The sequence below is a fragment of the Arachis hypogaea genome, chromosome 11 (genome assembly GCF_003086295.3).
Source record: "Arachis hypogaea cultivar Tifrunner chromosome 11, arahy.Tifrunner.gnm2.J5K5, whole genome shotgun sequence".
In the NCBI taxonomy this organism is placed as follows: domain Eukaryota; kingdom Viridiplantae; phylum Streptophyta; class Magnoliopsida; order Fabales; family Fabaceae; genus Arachis; species Arachis hypogaea.
Window position 1 is genome coordinate 126225378 of NC_092046.1, and position 11362 is coordinate 126236739.

The 11362-nt window shown below is 34.5% G+C and overlaps 1 protein-coding gene across 1 annotated transcript; it reads right to left on the reverse strand.

The window, feature by feature from the left end:
* Positions 1-613: 613 nt before the first annotated feature.
* On the reverse strand, positions 614-3609 carry LOC112722543 (thioredoxin-like 1-1, chloroplastic). Its single transcript, XM_025773606.3, has 4 exons — positions 2905-3609; positions 2566-2742; positions 1950-2114; positions 614-1355 (listed from the first exon to the last, which is right to left on the reverse strand). The coding sequence occupies exons 1-4, from the start codon at positions 3172-3174 to the stop codon at positions 1104-1106; spliced, it is 864 nt and encodes a 287-aa protein (XP_025629391.1). The 5' UTR covers positions 3175-3609; the 3' UTR covers positions 614-1103.
* Between the last annotated feature and the right edge of the window lie 7753 nt (positions 3610-11362).

Consider the following 11362-nt stretch of genomic DNA (forward strand, 5'->3'; position numbering starts at 1 on the left):
CGTTTAACCTTATTATTAATCATCAAAATGATTTTAGATTTATTGATCGGTTAGTGCTCAAAATAAAAAATATTATACATTAGAATTAGAATTGGCGAATTGATTTTTATTTGATTATAAGATACAAACACTATAGATACTCTGTTTAAGGAATTGATTTTTATTTGATTATAAGATACAAACACTATAGATACTCTGTTTAAGCAATTCTTCGCTTTTGTTTTCTTTCTTATCTTTTGTTTAATTTTTTAAGTCACAAAAAAAGTATTAAAAAATTAATTTATATTTTTCATACTAATAAATATCAAAATATAACGATTTATTTAAAAATAATTTATATTTTATATATATTTATATTTCATGTCTTATATAAAAAATTTTAAAATTCGTGTATCAATATATACCGTTTGTGTCGTGTTCCGAATCCGTAGAAATACCGTTTGTGTCGTGTTCCGTCGTGTTCCGAATCCGTAGAAAGGCATCGTAAAATATAGAAGATCTTATTAACACCCTACTATTATAGTCTATAAACACTAAACACGAATGCAGTGATATCTGTTTCCTAATTTTAAAGAGGGGAAGGGGGGAATCTCGATATAATAGTAGGCTTATATAAATAGAACAGCAAAGTAAACTCTCATTCAATAACATAATGACTCTTATCTTACATAAATATGATTCATAGCTTTCTTAAAACACACCAAATAAAGAAAATGGAAACTAATAATAATCCTATAATCTCCACCTCCTAACCAAAAGCATGGAGGAGATATGCATAAAAAAAATCCCCTAACTTCCCTCTAATAGCATCCAAGAAGGCCTGGATTCAGAAAAAACAGAAATCCAAGACCCATGGAGGAATACACACACTATTGTGTGACTTCATCTTCAATGATTATCCCCATTCTCAACCTCGCATACTATAATGAGATAGTACACACTGTACAAGGGATGAAGAAGTTACATGGAGGAACACACTACTGTGTGCCTTCATCTTCAATGATTATCCTCATTCTCAATATCACAGGCTATATATATTACACACTGTACAAGGGATGATGAAGTTACATGGGGTTCTTTTGCTTAAACTGGCCCCACACCTATCATCTCCCAGAAGTGGCCAAGGTTCTGTCTTTGGAGACATCAGAATTTGCTGTGAATGAGGGTAAAGGGAGGGGCTTTAAACTGGGTGCAGCAGGTTGAACTGGTTTCGGTTTTGGTTTTGGGGTGTATGTGAAGGTGAGTTCTTTGTTGGCAGCAAGTGCTAGAAGTTCTTTCTCTTCTAACCCTTTTGTTGGCTCCAAGCTACATCTTTCTGGGGTGTGTTTAGCTAATGCATCTCTGAACTTCTTGATCTGCAGTTTGATAAAAATAAACTGAGTGAGTTTGAAATTTGAATGCTGTTTAATTATTATGTTCCCTACCATTTAAGCCAACAAAGAAAATGAACAAATCCATCAGGAAATACATGAATTAAACATCTATAATTAATCTCACGTATAAAAATACATCTAATATTATGTATTTATTTCAGAGGTAATTAATGAATGTAAAATAAGACAACTTTGGATTGATTTGGACTAGTTTTTATTGTCTCCCAAACATTTCTAAATATTCAATACTTGGTCTCACGTTAACATTATTCCTCAAATCAAACAGTCATAGCTCATAATCTTATCCAATACCATATTAGGCAATAAAGGGAACAAGGTAATCAAACTCTACTTAGACTGCAAAAACACAACTCTACAGTTTTAAGAGTTTAATTGTGAACTGTAAACTCATCGTTAACGAGTTAACATTGAAAAGGGGAACAATACAATAATGACCATGGCTTATGCTAAAGATTTCAAACATGCACAATATGAATTAATCAAACAAGGAAAGTTAACAAGTATTTGATCACATATGGAACAAGATTGAGATTGACAAGAGAATGCTGCACTAACCGTAGCATTGGTACAGCTAAACTGGCATAAACGACCTTCAGCTCCTCTATAGAAGCGGAAGAAGGGAAGAACATGGACATTGAGGCTATAACACATGGATCTATGATCCTCATAGTTCACCTGAAGGAACTGAATATCAGGATTCATCTCAGCCAATTGACATATCTGCAATACCACAACCAAAAAGTAACACTAAACATCAGCAACATTCCAAATTAGCCAAATATAAGAGTCATGAACAAAGATAGGGCTTAATACATACGGGATTGAGTCTGAACTGTTGATGGCAGAGTCAACAGTTTCAGATCTAGTCTCTCACACAAGAGAATATACATAACTACTCATATAAGGAACGTGAATTCAACCATTAGGGACCAAAAAACCACTTAAAAAAAAAACATTTTTCATATTTTGTAAAAATTTATAAAATAATCAACCCAACCCCCCCCCCCAACCCACAAAAAATGAAACACCCCCCCCCCCCCTAAATTGATAATTATTTCTTTAAAAATCTGAAACAAAGCACCCAAAATTTGAAACAGTTATTCTCCCTAACCCTAATCTCTATAAATATAAGCCAAAAGAGAAGGGGGTTGTTTGTGAAGAATTTATATACCTTAGGATGAAGGGCTTTGCAGCCACCACAACCAGGAGAGAAGAAATCAACAATAACAAGCTTGTCCCCTGCGTTCAATAGTGAATTCACAAGGTCCTCTGCGGAAGTCACTTCCCTCATGTTCGGTTGAATCCCTTTCTCCCACCATTTCTGAACCTTACCAATTCTACCAGTCATCTGACAAAAAAAAATTAAAAATTAACAAAGAGAATTGGAAGAAATAGGATACTATTTCATGAAAAATTAAGTAAATCCCTAATGTCCAGAGAAAAGAAGGGGCCTTTTCTCAAATTCAAGCAAAAAGTATATTTTAAAAACAAAAAATTAATTTTAACCAACCTGAGACACGATAGAAGGTCGAAGCTGCGAACTAACCCTGTCAGGCGATGATGCTCTATTCACACGAAATAAGAGCTTGTTGCCATGAAAATCAGATGAAAGACTTGAAGATCTGAGCACCTGTGATTTCATCTTCAAAGAAGGGAATCTCTTCAAACCATAACCAAAGCTATAACTCTTAGGAACGACAGAAACCCTAGGATTATGATGATGTTGTGTATCCCCATGCCATGAAGAAATCAAGCTCGTCTTGGTCAAAAGCTCGGCCATTTTTTCTTTATCTCCGTTTGAAATTTCTTCAGAACTTCAGAAATTCTCCGTTCAGATTCAATATTTTATCTTCGGATTTTCTCGAGAAAATTTAGATGGAAAAGGAAGAAAAAGAAAAAAAAACGGCGACAGAGAAGGGATTGAAAAGAAGAAGCTTTATTGAAAAGCAACGTCAAACAAACGTGAGAAGTGGGATAAAAGATAAAAGTTGTTTGAAATGGTAAATGGAAGTATTAGAAAAGCAATATATAACATAGGAAACATATCAAATGTACCGGGAGTATCAGTGCACTAATTATTTTAACCGTTAATTTAAATTATAAAATATATATATAATATATTAATTAAAATCAACGGTTAAAATAATTAGTACATCAGTACTCTCTGGTACACTTGAAATGTTTCCTATAACATATTAAGTTATGCTTCGTTTCATTACCAAAAAAAACATATTATGTTATTAATAAACAAATGAGTTCTCTTAGCCAATGAAATATTTGTACAATATGTACAGTTAATTTTGGAGTTCATCAAAAATTGAATTTTTAACTTTTCGAATCTATAAGTAACACTAATGGTTATATCTCTAATACTGAATTAGACCTCCCTAAATTTTCATAGTACACATTGTACAGATATTCTATTAGTTCTTTATATTTTTTTTAATATACTTTCTCTAAACAAATAACAAAAATATATTTTTTACAAAAACAATAATGGCGATTATTCTGGTATTTTTAAAGGATTTACCTAACAATTATATATTATTTTATTACGTAATAAATTTTAACGCATAAAATATTTTTTTATATTTTTATTTAAATATATAATATTAATTTGAATTAAACTCTAAATTAATTTATTGTATTATTTTTATATTAAGAGACTATAAAATTTGAAAATACTTGGGTAACTTTAGAAAAATTTAATTTAGATTGTAAAAATTTATTTTTATGAAAATTTTAATTATGTGCAAATAAAAAACTGAAGCCTCTAAAACCTAGTAATGGCTAAAGGGTAAGATTATAAAACAGATAATGTTGAATTATTGCGTGGATTGGATTGAACTTCGAGGTTTTGATGGGGTCGTCGGTAGGATCGGATGGTGTGGATTGATCAGTTTGGACACGTATTGATTTCTTGTGGCCCCGTGGTGGGACGCAATTCTATACTACAAGAGTAAGTAATTTACATTTATTTAAGGTTTGGTGGGGACCATTGTATGTGGTGAAAGGTCGCAGGCTGCAACACGTTTCATAATCGTTGTGATGGGTTTTGAAATCATTGAATTAGTGCTTTTGGATAAGGCCACCCGCCAGCTTCTTTGTTTGCCACCTCATTGTGACTCGGAAGTCAGAAAGCACAATTTTTTTTTTTTTAAAGATGAAGAATGTTAGGAGCAGTAATTTTGGTGTTTTGTAATCGTCAATTAGCTATTAATAGTATTTTTAATGATGTAAGAAATCACTCACATTTATTTTGATGATTAAATACTGGCCAAAAAATACAAAAATTATTGACCCCTAGACTTTTCCTTTTAAGATTTATATAATATGTATCCTCAAGGCTCAAGCTATGGTATAAGAATTTTTTTTTAAAATAAAATAAAAAAATTATTATTTCTTTAAATATAATTTTTAAATTTTAAATTTTTTAAATTAATTTTTTTTGTTTAAAGTAAGTTTGTCTACTTCGACAAACTCTATAAAAAATTATAGAGTTCGTCTTATCTGCTTTCGAACTCCATTCAAATTTTTAAAAAACCTACGCTTTCAAATAGTATATAAAAAGAGTACACAAAAATATACGGCAACAAATATGGTTTTTTTAAGGATTTTTTAATTATAAATTTAAAAAAACAAGTCATATTTAACAATGATGAATATATCAGATTGAGTTTAAAAAGTTAACCATGGTAACCATTATCATCGTCTCCAACGTATATGAGAGTACACAAGAGTACACAGGAATAAGTCGTATTTTATTTTTGAGAAATAGTTATTTTTTTTAATTTATAATTAAAAAAATCCTTGTCAAGGGCTTATTCGGTGTACCTGTATATTTTTAGAGACAATGATAATGGTTGTCATTGTTAAATATGGCTTGTGTTCATGCACTGGCCCACAATTTAGCCAAGCCCAAAATGAATAAAGCCCAACACACAGACATCGTCCGATCTACCCCTACCCGACCTCATAGAGGTCGGACACAGCAACATGAATTCGGTCCCACTTGTCTAAATAAGCAACGGACTCCTAAGATATTTCCTATTTATCTAGAAGGAATATCTCAACAACTCCCAAAATAAAGGGAACGATTATCCACCAACAAAAGTGCAACTACTCCAAAAGGTGGTTATCTACTCTATTATAAATACATTGACACACCTCAGGTATATTCACGTTCTAATCTACTAAAAACCTGCTACAGCCCTTGGTGACTTAAGCATTGGAGTCTCTTACAGGTACCACCCCCCACCTCCTCACGAGGAACTTGGACAGGCGGCCCCTTGACATCAACAAGTCGGATGCTGCCATACAAAGGGATCTGGACCTTACGTTCAGGTCCAAATCAACGTTTCAAGTAACTCTTGGAACATTGGCGCCGTTGTCGAGGACCTGGAGCTCAATCCTTGATAATGGTGGATGATCAACATCTAGAAGGATGAATTGCGTCTAACTTCAGATAAAGAAATGGAGACCCCTTGGAAAACGAGTTAGAACGATGAAGATAATCGGAGAGCCAACTCCGAAAAGAGCTGCACAACAGAAGAGAGATTGAAGATAAACTAAGAAAACTGGAATCCGAGCCAAGGGAAAAAGAAAGTCGAGATGACAAAGACTTAGTCTTCATTGGAGGGGACGATCTTTTCTCTAAAGAGGTCATGCATGCAAAAGTCCCAAGAAATTTCCAACCTCCCAACATGGATTCCTATGATGGATCTACTGATCCACATAATCATCTCAGCAACTTCAAAAAAGTCTACTAGATCGGAGAAGACGGTACAAAATCTTACCTCTTTTAGAGCTCACGAAGAAAAGTCCGACCTCTTTTAAAGGTTTGACTCTACATTGAGGTCGAAAACTCCAAGCGAACAAAAGAAATTCCGATCTCTTTTAGAGCTCACAGAAAAAAATTCGACCTCTATTAAAGGTTGGACTCTACTATGAGGTCAAAAACCTCCAAACTGACAAAAAATAAATCCGACCTCTTTTTGGAGTGTGAAAAAATCCGACCTCTTTCATGATCAACTCTACAATGAGGTCGAAAACTTCAAAGCTTACCAGAAAGAAATTCCGACTTCTTTTAAAAGTCAGATTCTACAATAAGGTTGAGAACCTCTAAGGATACGAAAGAAATTCCGACCTCTTAGAGCTTACGAAGAAAAATTCGACTTCTTTTAAAGATCAGACTCTACAATGAGGTTGAAAACCTCCAAGCTTACAAAGAAAATTCGACCTCTTTCCAAGCTTAAACAAAAAAATCCGACTTCTTCTAAGGATCTGTGCTTATGAAGAAAATCTGACCTCTTCTGAGGATTTAAGTCTACAAATAAAAATCCGACCTCGTTTATAGCTTATGAAGCAAATCCGATCTCTTTTAAGCGTCAGACTACAATGAGGTTGAAAATCTCTGAGCTTATAAAGAAAAATCCAACCTCTTTCTGGAGATATGACTTCTATTGGAGCAAGATTCCAAGCAAAAAATGGCCATAAGAAGGTCATACGAAGAAGTTTCTCAACTGGTGACCTCATCCTGACCCAAAATGACATCGAACCAAAATTGGATTAAGAAAAGCTGACAACAAAATGAAAAGATCCCAACAAAATCACTTAAGACTTGGAAAAGAACTACTACAACATATCCGACTTTACAGAAGTATTCCAAACCCTAAGGCAGCACGGGATGAGGCTATATTCCACAAAGTGCACCTTCACCCTAGAAGCAGAGAAATTCCTGGGGTTCATGCTCACCCAAAGGAGACATTGAAGCTAACCCGACTTGCTTGAATGGAGGTTCAACAATTAAATAGTATACTTACAGCTCTAGCTTCGTGCTACTACGAAAGAGTTACAATTTCATATGGACCCAGGAATTTGAATAAGTCTTTCAAAGAATTCATACAATTCTTACCCGACCTGAAACGGGAGAATGGCCCATTCTATATTTAGCTGTGGCCGATAAAGCAATAGCCTCTGCTTTATTCAGAAAAGATTACGATGGGCAAAAGCTCGCCTACTTCACCAATAAGGTACTACAAAGAGCTTAGCTCAATTATTAGAAAATTGAGCAAGTTGCATATGCTTTGGTCTTGATATCCTAGAGATTGTGACTCCACTTTCAAGCTTAAACCATCAAAGCCCGAACTAATCAACCCATGAATCATATCATTCAAAAAATGGATAGTGCAGAACAAATGCTATAGTGGGATATGGAGCAATCCAAGTTCAATTTGTAGTACGAAACTCAGACGGTCATCAAGTCGCATTACTTGGCTAACTTTCTTGCGAAAAGAACAAAAAGGGAGCTCCACGACTAAGAGATGAATCATCAAATAAAGCTGATAGTGGGGGTAGGGATCATCCCCAAGAATGAAGAAGGAAAGGTCAGGCATAAAAGCCAAGAGCATAATGGCTGAGCTGATACCCTCTCAAAGCTAGTCAGTACAAAGCCCGGGACAATGATAAAATCCTAATCCAAGAAATACTACAGTCACTTTCAATATCAAAAGAAGTTAACAAGACATATATCCTCACAATTTAGGGATAGATAACTCCAATCGTTGAATATATCAAGTTCGACATCCTTCCTCAAGAATAAAGGACGGCAAGGAGATTAATGAAAAAGCTCAGCACTACATCTTAGTTTGTAATATTTTCTATAAAAGAGGGATCTCAACACCTCTATCAAAATGTGTCCCGACATCAAATACAAGAGGTTCTAGATGAAACCCAAAGTGAAATCTGTGGAATTCATCTGGGGGCAAGTCACAGGCGAAAAGGTGTTACAAGCTAGCTTCTACTGACACACTTTTCAGAACTCACACAAATACTATAAGCATATAGAATGACTCAAACCACCACTGAAGAATCTCCCTTTGACATGCATATGGCACAGAAGCTATGATTTCTATTGACATAAATAAAGAAAAATTAAGGGCAACATTCTACAATAAAGTTGGAACACTAAAGAAGAGCTCGACCTCATTTCAGAAATTCGAGAGCGAAGTCAGATAAGAAAAGAGATTTTGAGACAAAGGATGTCTATAAGATTCGCCACAAACGACCTCATCCTGATAAGAAATAATATCGGGTTACAGAGGTCGGGCGAAGAAAATCTAACAGCAAACTGGATACGACCCTACAAGATTATTGATGTCTTAGAAAAGGACTACTACAAAGTATCCGACCTCAAAGGTGACAAACTGCCTAGGTACGACACACCTCCAACATAAGGAGGTAATACAATTTCTTATGGAAACTGATTTTCTACAATTAAAACACACCAATTGAAGCTCGACAAACTGCGAAAATCACGGGTCGATCCTATAGAAGTCACCCGGATGAAGCAACGAGGAATCAATTGGTGGAAAGAAGTTACATACGCGAATTGGAAAAAAACACCTCGAAATAGCTCAAGCCAAACGGGTTGAAAAAGTTGTGTTTAGAATAAGTCGCAAAAGTAACTTAACTAAATATACCCCTCGAGGCATAAATACGATTTAACAACTCGACCCACACGAGTAACAAATGAATCGTACAAAATTTCAATCCCACAATCTCATCTCTACAAGTTCTAAAAATAAACAACCTAGTCATATAAAATGGAACAATTTCACAAAAACAAGTTGTCCAAAGAAAACTTGTTCTAGCATCCACAACAACATAAGGACAACTCGGATTAAACGAGTTGTGCCAGCCAACCATATTTTCAACGAACTTGTGTCAAGCATAAGTCGTGTCTATCTAAAAGCAAAGCTTTAAAAATAATTTGTAGCAAAACAAATTATTAAAGCAGAGCATTAAAAAGTGATTTGTATCAAAATGAATCGCTAAAGTAAAATCAAAACAATCCTTTAACCAAACAACTCGTACAAAAAAAGGAGTTGCAAAGGAAAAAAAGGATTGTAAACATTTCTAACAAAATTGAAAAAAATCCTCTAATTAAAATAACTCGGGTAAAACGAGCTGTATCATACACAAGGATAAAACACTTGTAAAAACTAGAAAGGGAAGGGAATAAGCATATAATCCCTTCACTTAAGGCACCAATTTATGCTCGACAAAGCGCAAAAATCACGAGCTGACCTTTTTAATGGTCGCTTGGATAAAGCGACGAGGTTCAAATTGGTGTCCAATGGTTATAATACGGCTTGATGATTTGAAACAACTCAAGCTCATGAGTTAAATAAAATCAAGTAAAAAATAACCATATGATCTAAGCAATTTGTATTAAAACAAATCACACAAAATAACTTGATATATAACGAGTTGTGCTTCATTCGATAATCCAATTCGCTTGATTGCTCGAGTCCAACTTCATAAAGCTCAACCTCGAACAGGGACACGATGGATAAAACAACAAAGTTCGATAGCTACAAAGATGATCTGATACTTTAAAAGGCCTCAAAGTAAACAAGTTGAAAAACAAGTTGTGAAGTCCTAAAAACAACTCGAACTAAACGAATTGCATGAAATCAGATCAAGAAATAGCCATGTTTTAAGTAAACGATTTGTATCAAACCAAGTAGTAAGAAATCAGAACTATAAGTTTCAAAAATAATTTGCATTAAAACAAGTTATTAAGTCACAAAACGACTCGAACTAAACGAGTTGCATGAAATCTGATCAAGAAATAATCATGTCTCAAAATAAGCAATTTGTACCAAAAATAAAGTCATGCAACAAATCTACAATCTTCAAAATAACTCGGTATAAAACGAGTTGTACAAAATCAGAATAAGCTTAAAAAACGTGATTTGTATTAAAACAAGTCATGCATCCTCAAAACAACTCGAACTGAACGAGTTGAACAAAATTAGGACAAGAAATATTCTCTGGTTAATCAAGATGTGCTAAAACCAGTCATACAGAGCCTACAAGCCGTAAATAACTCGAAAAGAACGAGTTGTACAAATCGGTTCTAGAAAAAAGACTTAGCCAAAAAAAAGTCAAATAAAAAGAGTAAGTCGCACAGAATGTGAAAACGATTGGTAATATCAGGTCACCAAACGATAACTTTTTAGTAAGTAATAACTACACTGCAACAAAATGATAACACACGGAAAAGCATACAAATAGTTAAGAGTAATGTTACGAAAATGTTACATTATTCAAACCATGTTGAGTCGACCAACCTCCTTGACTTCAGACCTCAAAACTACTAAACAATTTCTCCACAGTTCAACATTTTGACTTGGTCATCTAATTGCTCCAGTCAGACTTTGTAAAAGCCCGACCTTGAGCAGGGGCACTGTTCATGCACTGGCCCACAATTTAGTCAAGCCCAAAATGAATAAATCCCAACATACAGACATCGTCCAATCTACCCCTACCCGACCTCATAGAGTTCGGACACAGCAACATGAGTTTGGTCCCACTTATCTAAATAAGTAACTAACTCCTAAGATATCTCCTATTTATCTAGAAGGAATATCTCAACAACTCCCAAGATAAAGGGAACGGTTATCCACCAACAAATGTGGAACTACTCCAAAAGGTGGCTATCTACTCTATTATAAATACACTGACACTCCTTAGGTATATTCACGTTCTAATATACTAAAAACTTGCCTAAAGCCCTTGCTGACTTAAGCATTGGAGTCTCTTGCAGGTACTACCCCCACTTCCTCACGAGGAACTTGGACAGGCGGCCCCTTGGCATCAACAAGTCGAACGTTGTCATACAAAGGGATCTGGACCTCACATTCAGGCCCAAATCAATGTTTCAGGTAACCCTCAGAACAGCTTGTTTTTCTAAATTTATAATTTAAAAAATCATTGAAGAATCTATGCTTATTGTCTGTGTATTTTTATGTACTCCTATATATTGTTTAGAAATCTATATACTATTTTGGAGACGATGATATAGATTAAAAACGTGAATTTTAAAAAATTTGAATGAAGTTCGGGAGAGGGTAAGGCGAACTTGCTCTAAAAAAAATTGTATTTAGGAAATTAAAATTCAA

Coding starts and splice junctions, on each gene's coding strand:
- LOC112722543 (XM_025773606.3), bottom strand. CDS start 3,174: ATGGCCGAGCTTTTGACCAAGACGAGCTTGATTTCTTCATGGCATGGG. Junction 2,743..2,904: donor GACCTTCTATCGTGTCTCAG/GTTGGTTAAAAT, acceptor TTTTTTTGTCAG/ATGACTGGTAGAATTGGTAA. Junction 1,356..1,949: donor TTAGCTGTACCAATGCTACG/GTTAGTGCAGCA, acceptor ATCAAACTGCAG/ATCAAGAAGTTCAGAGATGC.